The sequence below is a fragment of the Aulostomus chinensis genome, chromosome 6 (genome assembly GCF_037954235.1).
Source record: "Aulostomus chinensis isolate RoL2024-O1b breed Wild chromosome 6, RoL_Achi_v1.0, whole genome shotgun sequence".
Lineage (NCBI taxonomy): Eukaryota > Metazoa > Chordata > Actinopteri > Syngnathiformes > Aulostomidae > Aulostomus > Aulostomus chinensis.
This window is the reverse complement of record NC_141325.1, coordinates 30822975-30835395: the sequence shown is the minus strand read 5'-3', so window position 1 is coordinate 30835395 and position 12421 is coordinate 30822975. Positions and strand designations below refer to the sequence as shown.

Sequence of the window (12421 nt, the reverse complement as noted above, 5' to 3'; positions counted from 1 at the left end):
GTAGGCCTGGCTGGGAGAGCCAATGGTTGTCTGTCTCTATGTGTTGGCCCTGCCATGGACTGGTGACCTGTCCAGGGTGAAGGCTGCTGGGATAGGCTCCACCTCCACCACCCTCAACAGGAATAAGCGGAAGACAATGGATGGATGTTTTTTTTTTTGTCATTATGATTATAAATCATTCCATGATGATGCTGTAATTTTACTCGCTACCAGGAGGTGGCGGTACATTCAATTAGAACCTCAATTGTATCTGAACACGTAGAAGAAGTCACCTCTTCTCCCACAATCCCCCGCGGTGCTAAAGTGACCTCTGCTGCTTCTGTTCCTTCGCTCTTCAACGATGCTTCCACCGGTGGCGGTGTCTCCGTTGATCAAGGTGTGAGTTCGGGAACTTTTCTTATTTACTGATTTGTAAAACTGTCCTGTTTCAGGTGGAAGCTGCACGAGGCTTGTAGCCCGGTGCTAGCATGCTAGCTAACTGTGCTAGCTAGCAGGTACTGACCGTCTGACGATCCCTCGCAAATCAAAACACAAGTCAAAAAACATAATAGGGTCTTCGCCCAGAAGTACCTTCTGGCTCAGGCCCCAATAACTCACTACATTGATCGCCCCTGGCTTCCTGAGTATCAGCCTGACAGTTCATGTTTCGGTTGCAGTCGAAGGTTTGTAGAAATACGAGCTAGGATCTGAAGAGGCCGTGACTTTTAATCACACGAGAGAAAGAAACAGCGCCGTGAGTGACGATCGCCCCAACAAGTCCATGTTGGGTTTGGAATTGTTGGGGCGATTCGCTTTGTTAGTTCGACACCGGCTCTCATTGAGCACACCTGGTTTGTCGTGCCGGGAAGCACGTGAGCAGGCTGCTAGAATAGATTCTTGTAATCAGACTTTGATAACCCCCGGTTGTTCCTGCAGCTGGAAGCTCCTCAGTCTGCTCGTGTGATTCTCAGTATTTCTCTTAGCAAAATGTGACTGAACCGTTGGACGACGTCATGGGCTGGTTGGCGGCTGCAGGTGTCGCGGTTGTGACGCCTCCAGGCGGAGCAGTTTAAAGCCTGGTTTATGCTTCTGCGTCGCGGCGACGGCGTAGACCCCATGCCGTCATTGAGCGTTTGAAGTTCTGCGTCGAGGGAACGCTTTGCTCTGCAATTCACCGCCAAGCCGCTAGGGGTGTGTGGCTGTGTCTTTGTATGGTTTCGGGGGGCTCTTGTCGGATTCCTTGGTGGTCGTACTTGCGGACCTCCTCGATAACGCTTTCATCGGCTTGGTCCAGTTTTGCTTGCAGCTCTCACCACAGAAACTTTAAAAATGGCGGTGTTGTTGTGCTGAACTGGAAATGACGTTCTCAGTGGACCAATCACAGTCCTTGACGTTATCGTCACGACGCATAGTCAGGATTTTTTGGAGGTGCACGTCAGGCTACGGCGTAGGTATGGCGTCGCCACGATGCAGAAGCATAAACCAGGCTTAAGTCTTCATGATTCAGATGAACGTCAGTCCCTGCTGGCCACGCCCCCCACCTTATAAGGCTCAGATGTATGAACGGATGCGTAATTCTCCTCCTCTGCGCCCTCACAGACAGCCAGGTATTCAGCTCTGATCGCCGGCATCATCTACGGCAAGAAGCGATATGGTGAGTGACATCAACCCACCAAATGTCATGCGAGGGCCATTTTGGCCGCATTTTCTTCGGTATTGAATGATGAACATCTTTACTCAGATTATCTGAAGCCCATCGCTGCTGAGGAGAGGAGGATCGAGGAGGAGGAGAAGAAGATCCAGGAAGAGCAGGCGCGGATCGCCAAAATCCTCGCTGAAGGTTTCCTCTTTCTTCACACATTGAGTCTGCATGCGTCCGGCGGCGCCGCTGCTCTTCTCAGTGGGAAGTTGTAAAAGTGCTGGTGCACTAATCAGTTTTCTGTCGACTTCCTGCAGCGAATGAAGACACCATCCTGAAGTGAGCCTGCTGACAGCTGTGATGATGTCATCCATTTTCTGCCCCCGGAGTCCCTGTCAGGCCTCAGCTACCCTCCCGTGTTGTGGACGAGCTCCCCGTTCCTCTGCTCCATCACCAGGTCGCTCCACTGACCGTGGAGGCTACGCGCTCCTTCAGATCTTGTAATCTTACCTTGTTAATGAATGAGGAACTCTCGTCCATACAGAAGTCTCCCGCCTCGTTTGTCCTTTCTTGAAGTTCATCACTGAGTGTAATAAATGTTCCAGCACAGTTCCACTGTTGTTTTTTCGATCAAGAACGTTGAGCCAAGCAGTCACGTTGGGCTAAGAGGCCCTGGGGGCCCCTGGGCCGGGCCTCCAGAGCACTGCCCCCCAGCGTCTGTCCTCTCAATGTTGTCCTGCACAGCATAATTTAGTGCCGTGAGCGACCAGCGTGACGGCGAGTACCCGCCCACCGGGCTCGGCTGACAAACTGACACCTGGTAAGAATAACGGGTGAAGGTCGAAAAAAAGATGGCGTGCAGTTTTCTGTCGCCACAACAATCCACCTGGACGCCTGGCGCCTCCCAGCGGGAGAGAGAAACGCTCCGTGGGTCACCACCCTCCCTCAGTCCCACCCCCCAGGACTCAGTTTTTAACAAGTCAATCTTCACCTAAACTCCTCTTCCTGTGCATTGGGTCACTTCCTCCACAGCTGAAGGTGAGTCGATGAACGGCTCAAACCTAAACGCGTCGGCTTGGTCTGACCCCAGACCGCGACAAGAACGAGGCGTTGCTGAACCTGCTGGTTCATCGGCGTTTCGACGATTCGTCCAGTTTGACTTCCTTCAAGAGATCAGATTTTTCAGTGTTGGTGAAAACTGATCGTTCATTAAGAACTCAACTGATGAGGTGGAACTGCCTCTCTGGGGCCTTCAGCTCCTCATCTCAACGGAGGACAAAAGTGATGCGTCAGCTGACATGGCTGCGGTCCAGACCTGCTCAGCCTGAGCTCACCTCCAGGTGGATGAACCAGCGTCCGTGTTCAGAGCTGAAGATGTTAGCGCCCAGGTCACATGGCAGGTCGAAGGTTCGCGCCGCCTAAATCCTCAGAACAGCTTAAAGATAGAACAATGCCAGAGCAACTAAATACAGCTGGACTTGTTGTCATGCCAAGGGGCCGGCCTGAACTATCACCTGGAGACGGGGGGGGGGGGTCGACTTCTATTTGTAAGTCATTATAAAACAGCACAGCTCAAAACATCCAATTAGTGAAAAGTCAGGAGGAACGAAGCACCAAAGCAAACCAGGGTTCACACACTTTTCCCCCAAAGAGCTTCTGGACTTGGAGTGGTTTTCCGTGGGGGGGTTAGAGGAGGGACACGCCCTTGTGCCCCCCCATGAAAGTGCTCTGGTTGGACACAGCTTGAGCACAACAAATATTGAACTAAATGAATTTTTCTCAGCTGAATCAAACTTCCATGAGTTGCCGTTTTGTGAGTTTCTGTGAGCTCTGAGCTGCAGCCACTTTCCAGTCTCACGCCACACGTCATCCCCTTTGGCATCTGAGGGTGTGAGAGTGCTGCAGCACGTTGGACGCCGACGCAACCAGCTGAGCCTCTGCTGACGTAACGGACGCCGCCTGAGAAAGATGATGTGGGTCCGGGTCATCAAATATTGAAACATCTGTTGGTCGCTCAGGGAGGACGAGTGCTGTCGACAGAGCCGACTGTCCAAAGTAAAGTTAGAGGGAATATTTGAACCCCGCTGGAGGTTTTTATGCAACCCTAGAGTCTGAAAAACACCCTGGACATGTGACCCCCCCCCCCATGAAGCCCTCGAAACAATTACATAAAGCTGGTCCACTGTTGAATATGAGGCTTCATCAGCTTACTGCAGGGATTTTGTTAACTGGATTAACGGTAGATTTAAACTCTGCATTTAGGTCCCAGAAGTGAAAATAAATCAGTGAGCCGCGTGTGCGTGAGATATAAAGGCTCAGACGTGTCCTCAGCCCAGCTCAGACCTGGGAAGCTGCCTGGGGGGACCTGCTGCACCGCTGAGAGCCAGGATGGACCTCCACATGCTCTCCCTGCTGATGTTCCTGGCCTGCGTGGAGCAGAGCCTGGCCAGCTGTGTGGTGGACAGCTTCACCGTCAAAGAAGACTTCGACCCCCAAAGAGTGAGTACACACACACACACACACACACACACACACACACACACCAAACTTCTAGAAACACAGGTACAGGTGTGACACTGACACTCTGGGGTTCAGGACTTGCAGCCCAGAGGAACGATGACTGATTCACTTTCTTCAGAACATCGTCTGTGAAATGTGGCGTTGTGTAGGTTAACAGCAGGATGACATCACTGCTCGCTCTGTGAACGTCCACTCTCGTGAATGTAAACTCTACCTTAGTATGCAGGGAAGTGGTACGCTCTGCAGAAGAAGGACCCCGAGGGTTTGTTCCTGCAGGACAACATCTCAGCGGAGTACACGGTTGGAGACGACGGCGCCATGGTGGCGTCCTCCAGGGGCAGGGTCACTCTGTTCGGGTGCGTTTGTTGTTGCGTTTACACATTAATGAATTTGATGGAAGGGTTGTTGTTCCTGATGGTGAACGTTGTCCACCAGGTTCTGGGTTGTGTGTGCCGACATGGCGGCTCAGTACTCGGTGCCGGACCCCAACAGCCCCGGCAAGATGTTCATGAACTACCAGGGTCTGGCCAGCTACCTGTCCAGCGGAGGTCAGCGCCCTCATTTACACGTAAACACGCCTCTCCCTCACACACGCCTCTGACTAACCGTGGGCCCCTGCAGGTGACAACTACTGGGTCATCGACACCGACTACGACAACTACGCCATCACCTACGCCTGCCGCACCCTGAAGGAGGACGGAAGCTGCGATGACGGCTACGCCCTGGTCTTCTCCCGCAACCCCCGCGGCCTCCCCCCCCCCATCCAGAAAGCTGTCCGCCAAAAGCAGGAGGAGATCTGCATGGCTGGACAGTTCCAGCCGGTGCTGCAGTCTGGTACGTGTCCCCGTGTCCCCTCACCTCCACGCACCGCAGGTTGAGCTGCTGATCCTCACCAGACAGAAGGGATCCTGCAGCAGCAAAATAACCAGAGATGGAAGTTTAAACACTAAAATATTTCAGTGAAAGTCAAATATTTGAAGACAGCAGCTCAACAAATTAGAGCAGGACGTTGAGGAGCAGAGTCTCAACCTGGATCTCTACAGTGGGGAGTTGAGAATCGTTTGTCTGTGCTCCGCTGAAACGTCCCCCCTCTCCTCTCCCCCACAGGAGCTTGTTAAATCCCTGAGGCTGGAGTTTGTGGACCTTGGTTTTCCGGACTGACGGTCCTGCCGGCGAGGACGCCGGCGCTCCTCAGACGGACGCAAATAGGAGAATAATCCTGTTAAGCGTTTGATCGCTGACATCAGCAACATCGTAGTTGAACCCAGGGTCTGAGACAGTCGTCAAAGACAGAAAGTCTCCCACGCACGGAGACTCGGATCATCTTTGTTCTCTGCTGCTGACAATAAATTTTGTAAGTTATTTGGAGGTTTGTCTTTTTTCAAAAACGACTGCGTTCACAATTCTGCTTGGTGGAGGTTTTTAATCGTCAATTAAAAAACAATTCAAGCACATTTCCAATATAGAACAGAACAAAGAACAAACAGAACACGAGCAGCAATGATCTTCATCACATTCATCCACTCACACTGTGCAAAAGATCCAGGGTCATGTGACCGCCAGCACATGTGACCTGCGTCTAGAGTTGGTCTGAATACCTCTCGGGCAGCGAGTAGATGCCAGGTCTCCCCCAGTAGTCCACAGCTCGGACTCGGTACAGCCCGCCCACCTGCCGGTCCGCTACACAGCACAGCAGGAGGTCAGACACACAACAGCGGCTTTGCTCGTCATCTTAAAGAGGAAGTCCACTCAAACTCTCTCACCACAGGTGACGGTGCTGCAGCGAACCGCCAAGCAGCTGAAGTGTGTGAGACGACTGTTTCACGTAGAAAAACCCCAATAAAAGCATGATGGCCTCCTTTCTGCTGCAGAGCTGCCAAGTTCCAGAAGATCCCAAGAGTGAGGCCTCTGCTCAGTGCCCCGTTTCAACGCCCTTTTCAACGCCAAATTAAACGGATTTCGTGGAATTTGAGCAAATCTCAACTTTGGCAAATGAGCGTGTGAAATGGCGAGTGTGGCGTGTGGCGTGAAAAGAGGCTTCATTGCAAGACTCTCACTCTCAAAGAGACTTGGCAGCTCTGCTGCTGTGTGCAGTCGACAGCTGATCAGAAAAATGACGCCATGTTTGTAGTCTCAGTAAAAGAGAGGCTTTGATTCTCTGCTGACTTCAGTGGTTTGGTGATTTGTGCAGCTTCTGAGAGTGAGTGGGACGCCTCACAACCAAACTGATGTGGTCCGGCTGGGTTCTACGATGATCCAAATATTAAAAAACATGGGGGGGGGGGCAGAATCGTGCTCACAGAAGTTGTTCTGATTGGTCAAAGATTCAATGATGTCACTCCGGCCCGAGACAATCAACATCTGAGACTAAGGCGCTACCGGGTCAAATCTCACTCCACTTGAACCAAATGGGTTTCCCTTGGAACTGGGCTGGGAGGTGGTCTCCAACTGGTTGTTCTGGTCCACACCAGAAAACCCTTACTGTGTTCACAAGAGCTAAAAGAACTGGACCAGTTGATTCAAACGGACCAGGTTCTGGGTGGAGAAGGGGCCGTTAGAGAGAGAGGATTCTTACCAGGTGAATAAACCAGGGAGGTGAAAATGGTGTTGCGGGTGTTGATCCTGGTGAAGTCCTGGTGGCGGGCGGAGAACTCCACCTCAAAGGTCCGAATGCACCTGAAACATTGACAAGCTGAAACTTTCACCTCCTCATGATGACCAGCGGCAGACAAATGATGGCCCGTGAGCTCCTACTTGGAGTCGAGGCAGTGATCGGACCAGACTACCAGGACCTGGCCCCTGGTGACCCCGATGAAACGAAGTCCGTTCACCTTGAAGGTCAAAAACAACAGAGAGCACATGAGGAAACAAACAAACACGTCGGAGGAGACCAGTGAGCTCATCAGGGTCCCTGGTGACCTCGAGGTTGGGGGGGACTTGTGACTGGGTCAGCGGTTCCATCCCAGTTCAGTTTTTTGCTGTTGGTGTGTGCGATCCCAACACTCAAACACACTTATGAACAGTTTTAACATACAATGTGTTCATCTGACCTGGTCTGGAGCGGTTCTGGGTCGGGCACACACATGCAGCAGAAGGACGGAGGGCAGACGCAGCTGAGCCTTCAGAGTCAGAGTGTCGCCTACGGGAACTGGCCAGGGTCCGTCAACATGGGGGTCCTGGGAAAACCAGCTGAGCATGAGTGGGCCGCAGAGACCTTGACACAGAGCGAGCGGCCAGGTAGCAAATCAGCACGTGAGCGACACGACCGCCACTTCAGTAAGGGCGTGACTTTAATACTGGGTGGGCTCTTCAGAGGCGGGGCTTGCGCCCAAAGAGCCAGTTTGAGTGACTGAGGTGGTAAACGCATCAGGAGCAAGTCTCTATTGGAACTGCGTGTATTTGTGTTGACGTCCAGTTCACCTGCATGTCCCTGAGCTGCCTGAACTGGTCCGGTGTGGGGTAGGCGGGGCTTCCCATGCTCCGCCACAGCTGGTACGGGCTGCTCACGTTATTGTCCATGTGATACGTGACATACACAAGACCTGAAACACAAAACATGCAGGTAGGCAGTCAGGTTTGATGTGAGCTTCACCAAGACCACGGGGGGGGGGGGGTACCTGGATGAGCTGCCAGTCCTCTCAGTGAGATGGTGACATCATCGATGGTAGGGGACGTCCGGGTGTCATCGCTGTTGTAGACCACCACTGCCGCCTGCCAGCTGTCCGCCCCGCCCGGGCTTTGAGGCTGGTGACTGGTGGCCAGAACCCCCACTGTGCTGTTACTGGATCCTGCTGAGTTCAGAACCTGAACCAGGACCTGGGTCTCACCTGGCGATGGGATCACAGCAGAACCATGAAGGACTCTAATTCGCTGCAATATCATCAAGCGCTCAATCCAGCTCATCTCACACCAGGGGCAGAGCTTAATTATGGTCGGCTCTCTCACGTCAGAGACTGGGCCGATGTACCACATTGACCACTAGGTGTCACACCTGAGTCACAAGCTGTTCTGGCTTGCATTCATAAAATGTTGTTATGAACACACTTCCTCTTGTACGCGCTGAGTCTCTGGCCCTCAGTCGAGTCTTGCCGGCAGGAGGGACGCTCATGACTTCTGTCAGACTGAGTTCAGGGTTCAGTCGTTTACCCTCCGTTTACCCTCCGCCAAGGAGGTCATGTGATCACTGGCACGTGTTTGTTAGCAGGATGTTTCAAAGACGAGTGGAGACGTTACTGGCGCGGTGATACTCAGCTGTGAACCAGCTGGTGTTCTCCTGGACCTCACAGTCTCTGAGTCCATTTCAACGAATGAGGAACGTTTCTAAGTGACTCAACTCGATTCTGTTGTGCATCGGTGACCCTGAAGGTCTTCTTCTGACCAACAGGCGATTCCTCTGTTGAGTCTGAGTGGATCTGAATGACTGCATATTGGACGCATGAGTGTGTCACTCCTGGAGCAGACGGTGATGTTGTGGACCTGTGATGAGGAACCTTGAGGCTTCTGAGCCTGTGTGGCCTCCCTGGTGGAGGTTCGTCCTGTCGGCTCGCTGGTTCACTACGAGGTGGATGAAGCGCCGTCCGCACACACGCGGATGTACGTCTGAACATCGTCCCTGACGGAGGTCAACGGAACCGAGCCACCAAAGCAAGAATGAACCCAAATCTTCCACAGATCTGAGGTTCTCAAAAAGCCTAAATATGAAAAAAATGGACCCTGGGGGGTCTGATGAGAGGAAGCGGTCACCTAGCAACGCCAGCAGGCCCATGACGGTGAGGACGGGCTTCCTGAGCAGCTGCACGTGAGGAGGCTGGGTGTTGTTGACCTGGAAGCGAGCGGTCAGAGTGCGCTGGGTGAAGGGATGAGGGTGGTAGCTGAGGAAGGCGTTGTCGTTGCTCAGCAGGGTGTAGTTGATGGTGCTGTTGGGGTTGGCGAGCAGCAGGTCCTGGTGCTGGCTGATCACCTGTGGGAGGGAGACGACAGGACGTCAAAAACATATGAGCCTTCCGCTCGGCACGTTCCGGCGCTGCTCTCGTCCCCGCACCTCACCTTGACCACCATGGCAGCGTAGGTCACGTCGGCCCGCCACTCCTGAGGCCGGGACCAGCCCACCAGAGGGTCCGCCTCGTCGTTGTAAACGGGGAGGCTGAGGAAGCGTGGGAAGCGCTCCTGGACCTCCTGCACCGTCTGGATCTCCTGCTGGAGGATGGGCATCGTGCAGCCTCCTCCCTGAGCGACAGCCAGAGAACATCAGCTGACGTCACCTGTTCACGCAGCTAAGCAACGCTCTAATCAGCACCACTTCCTGTTGATGGTGTTGCCATTTCCTCTGCACAGTCTGTGCAACTTTTCCTGACCTGACATTTGTGGGCTGCAGTGGGACAAATATTTAATGACATTTTGATGAATTGTTCTGCTCCAACTGGAGCTGACACCAGCTCGTCACTGCCCCCCCAGCCCCTCACCTTCTTGTGCAGGGCGATGTAGTCGATGCGGACCCCCGTCTCTCTGGTGAAGTAGTTGGTACCGTTGTAGCAGTGCTGAAGCAGGGCCCAGCAGTACGGGGAGTGGGGGGGGGAGTGACAGGAGTCTCCCGGACCCCCAAACCGCAGCAGACCGCTGGCAGCGCGCAGACCCTCGGAGCAGGCGTCGTAGTAGTTCAGGAACCCTGGGGAGGAATTCAGCCGATGTGATGCTCAAATATGGAGGAAACAATGAAAGACTGATTGTTGCACGAGAGGAAGGCGACGCTGACATCAAGATTCAAATGAAGTATTCAAGAAATACAATGTACTGTAAAAACTCTGTGTGCTTCTGAGACAGCAGTCATAAAACAATGAGACAAACACAAAGAATCTGAGGTCAACTCACTTACCTTCAACTGAGACAGAGACGTTGTCAAAGTCGTGGTTGTTTGGTTCGTTCCAAGTTTCAAAGTTCCACTGAGAAACGCTTCTCAACCCGTATTTGTCTGTAACTCAGACGCAGCAAACACGAGAACGTGAGCGGAGCTGCAGGACTGCAGAGCGACGCAGCAGCTCCCGCATGTATGAAGGGAAAATGGAGGTTCAACTCAGAAGTAGATGTTCAATTCAGTTTCTTTATTTGATAAACTCAAGTCCATAAATGATGTAAAACCTGCTGGAATATTTCAGAACAAGAAAATTACTACAACCAACACTCTCACATTATACATATACAATCGTTTTTTGACTTTCTATGGACGACAAGAGCATGCAACATAGTCATGGACTCACCGATGTACCTCTTGGCAATGAGATAAATCAGGTTTCTCCACTCAAACACTTGTGATTTGTCCTCAAAGTCAGTAAAGTAGTTGGAGACGCTTCCCATCAGCTCGAAACCTGAGAGATCAGAGTGAGTCCGTATGATCCGGACGGTGGCTGGGACCCTCCCCGATCAGGATCTCTGGTCACGTCACTCACATGATACTCATACATTACAGAATAAGCCTGTTACCAACGATGGGTGCGCCATTTCACCACAGAGCAGAAAAACCTGATCCAGACAGGAGGTATTTGAATACGGTACCTGGCTGGAGTCCATTTATCCTCAAGAGTTCGATCAGCTGGTCCAGTTCTGTAAAGTTGTACTGAGGTCCTCCTCCTAAGTCTCTAAGAAACATCAAATCATAAAACAGGCACGTTTTCACCAGCTTGTCAGTGAGTGACGACCCTGAGGAGGCGACTCGGCTGGAGAAGAACTGGTGCTTGGAGCTCAGGCAGCAGGGAGGCCTTGTTCCTGTTGTCACACTTACTGGACTGAGACCAGCTCCAGCATCCAGTGGATCCGGACCTGCTGGATCCCTCCGTGTGGGACAGACCCCACATAGGCCAGGTTCAGCTGCTGGTCGGTGCTCAGGTCAAACTGGGCAGCCTGGCTGTGAGGGAGGGGCGGACTGCACATAATAATGAGTTAATAATGATGTCTTATTGAACACATCTGAATGTTTGCAATGGGTTGTACAAACCCACTCGTTAAATCATGTAGTTTTTTAAAGTATTACTTGAGCCTCGAGTTCATTTCGTGACCTCTAGAGAAAACTAAACGAACTCCATTAGAAAAAAAGGCCTTTTTAGTAGATGTGTTGCTTTTGGGCTTTATTCTTCCTTGACATGATATATCATGTACCTCTCATTCATAACCCAATGATTCTGATAAATCAGCATAAAATCAACCAACAACTGCTTCTTAATTTCATCAGAATGTTAACTTTGACGTGCAGCCATGACGTGCTCTGTCGAACACTGTATTTTGCTGGAATGAATAAGAATCAGTAGAAAACAGACCCACCAGAAACCAGTACTTCTCCAGAAGTGGCTCAGCTCTGCTACTGGCCTCCCTACGTCAACTGTGACCGTATACGAAGACCCAGAGCTCTCGAGGACCTGGACGAGCAAAGCCAAGACGGGCCAAGTTCCCCCTTGCATCTCTGCGCAGGCGCAGGAGAGGTCGCGCTAGCACGCGGCTAAGCTAATAACAAGAACGATTCCAAATATAAATATGTAAGATTAAATCAAACCGTCATGAACACTACAGCTAGACGACGCAACTGAAATGTGGAACTTTTTAGAGGCGGCACTCAGCTGATGGCGATGACGTCAGTTGTCTGCGACGCTGTTGTGGTCTCAAGTTTCTCTCAACAGAAAAGATTCTCTTGGTATAGAGCGAGGTGAAATAGAACTGGATTCAGGTAACCGGGAGGCCTGTTCGCTTCCAGGAGTTCAAACTGAAACATTTCCTCCTCCTCATTCCAGCTGAAATATTTTCCTTGATGAATTTTAATAATTCAGAAAGCACGGCTTTGTTTCTTCACCTGCATTTCAAATATTTCATTAATTCTGCAAAACAGATTTCTGAAAAAAATCCTTTCTACTCGCTCTCAAAAAGAAATTCAGGTTCGGCAAATACAAATAGCAAAAAATAAATAAAATCACTCGAGTTCCCCTGCAGAATGTTGGGGCGGCGCCACGTCACCGGAGCGCGAGTCCCGACTGTCGCTGGCGCCTCCGGCTGCTCCAGTGAGCAGGAATCAGGGGTAGAGATGAGCACGCGACTCCCTGGCGAGGGGAGGCGGCCAGCAGCTTCTCCTCACCGAGGGCATCAGCGTGGGTCGGACAGCCGAGGGATGGCGAGGGGAGGCGGCCAGCAGCTTCTCCTCACCGAGGGCATCAGCGTGGGTCGGACAGCCGAGGGATGGCGAGGGGAGGCGGCCAGCAGCTTCTCCTCACCGAGGGCATCAGCGTGGGTCGGACAGCCGAGGGA

The 12421-nt window shown here is 52.1% G+C and overlaps 3 protein-coding genes across 3 annotated transcripts; 2 read left to right on the top strand and 1 right to left on the bottom strand.

Moving 5' to 3' along the window:
* The first annotated feature begins 226 nt into the window (after positions 1 to 226).
* Positions 227 to 2227, top strand: atp5meb (ATP synthase membrane subunit eb). The gene is made up of 4 exons (XM_086207537.1): positions 227 to 376; positions 1579 to 1633; positions 1721 to 1819; positions 1936 to 2227. The coding sequence occupies exons 1-4, from the start codon at positions 341 to 343 to the stop codon at positions 1959 to 1961; spliced, it is 216 nt and encodes a 71-aa protein (XP_086063663.1). The 5' UTR covers positions 227 to 340; the 3' UTR covers positions 1962 to 2227.
* Positions 2228 to 3934: 1707 nt separating this feature from the next.
* On the top strand, positions 3935 to 5500 carry LOC147260758 (purpurin-like). The gene is made up of 5 exons (XM_086207536.1): positions 3935 to 4117; positions 4358 to 4494; positions 4574 to 4686; positions 4760 to 4972; positions 5246 to 5500. The coding sequence occupies exons 1-5, from the start codon at positions 4007 to 4009 to the stop codon at positions 5254 to 5256; spliced, it is 585 nt and encodes a 194-aa protein (XP_086063662.1). The 5' UTR covers positions 3935 to 4006; the 3' UTR covers positions 5257 to 5500.
* On the bottom strand, positions 5468 to 12320 carry idua (alpha-L-iduronidase). The gene is made up of 14 exons (XM_086207534.1): positions 11450 to 12320; positions 10914 to 11054; positions 10688 to 10770; positions 10393 to 10500; positions 10011 to 10106; positions 9601 to 9803; positions 9185 to 9364; positions 8882 to 9098; positions 7756 to 7965; positions 7559 to 7680; positions 7189 to 7314; positions 6893 to 6969; positions 6714 to 6814; positions 5468 to 5818 (listed from the first exon to the last, which is right to left on the bottom strand). Exons 1-14 carry the CDS (start codon positions 11584 to 11586, stop codon positions 5718 to 5720), a joined length of 1902 nt encoding a protein of 633 aa, XP_086063660.1. The 5' UTR covers positions 11587 to 12320; the 3' UTR covers positions 5468 to 5717.
* Between the last annotated feature and the right edge of the window lie 101 nt (positions 12321 to 12421).

What these genes read in the sequence shown, in the direction of transcription:
- LOC147260758 (XM_086207536.1), top strand. Translation starts at nt 4,007, where the DNA reads ATGGACCTCCACATGCTCTCCCTGCTGATGTTCCTGGCCTGCGTGGAG. An exon ending in GGCAGGGTCACTCTGTTCGG is followed by an intron (nt 4,495 to 4,573) that starts GTGCGTTTGTTG and finishes GTTGTCCACCAG; the next exon opens with GTTCTGGGTTGTGTGTGCCG. An exon ending in CAGCTACCTGTCCAGCGGAG is followed by an intron (nt 4,687 to 4,759) that starts GTCAGCGCCCTC and finishes GGGCCCCTGCAG; the next exon opens with GTGACAACTACTGGGTCATC.
- atp5meb (XM_086207537.1), top strand. Translation starts at nt 341, where the DNA reads ATGCTTCCACCGGTGGCGGTGTCTCCGTTGATCAAG. An exon ending in CGGTGTCTCCGTTGATCAAG is followed by an intron (nt 377 to 1,578) that starts GTGTGAGTTCGG and finishes GCGCCCTCACAG; the next exon opens with ACAGCCAGGTATTCAGCTCT. An exon ending in CGCCAAAATCCTCGCTGAAG is followed by an intron (nt 1,820 to 1,935) that starts GTTTCCTCTTTC and finishes GACTTCCTGCAG; the next exon opens with CGAATGAAGACACCATCCTG.
- idua (XM_086207534.1), bottom strand. Translation starts at nt 11,586, where the DNA reads ATGCAAGGGGGAACTTGGCCCGTCTTGGCTTTGCTCGTCCAGGTCCTC. An exon ending in TGGAGAAGTACTGGTTTCTG is followed by an intron (nt 11,055 to 11,449) that starts GTGGGTCTGTTT and finishes TATTATGTGCAG; the next exon opens with TCCGCCCCTCCCTCACAGCC. An exon ending in GGGCCTGCTGGCGTTGCTAG is followed by an intron (nt 7,966 to 8,881) that starts GTGACCGCTTCC and finishes TCCCATCGCCAG; the next exon opens with GTGAGACCCAGGTCCTGGTT.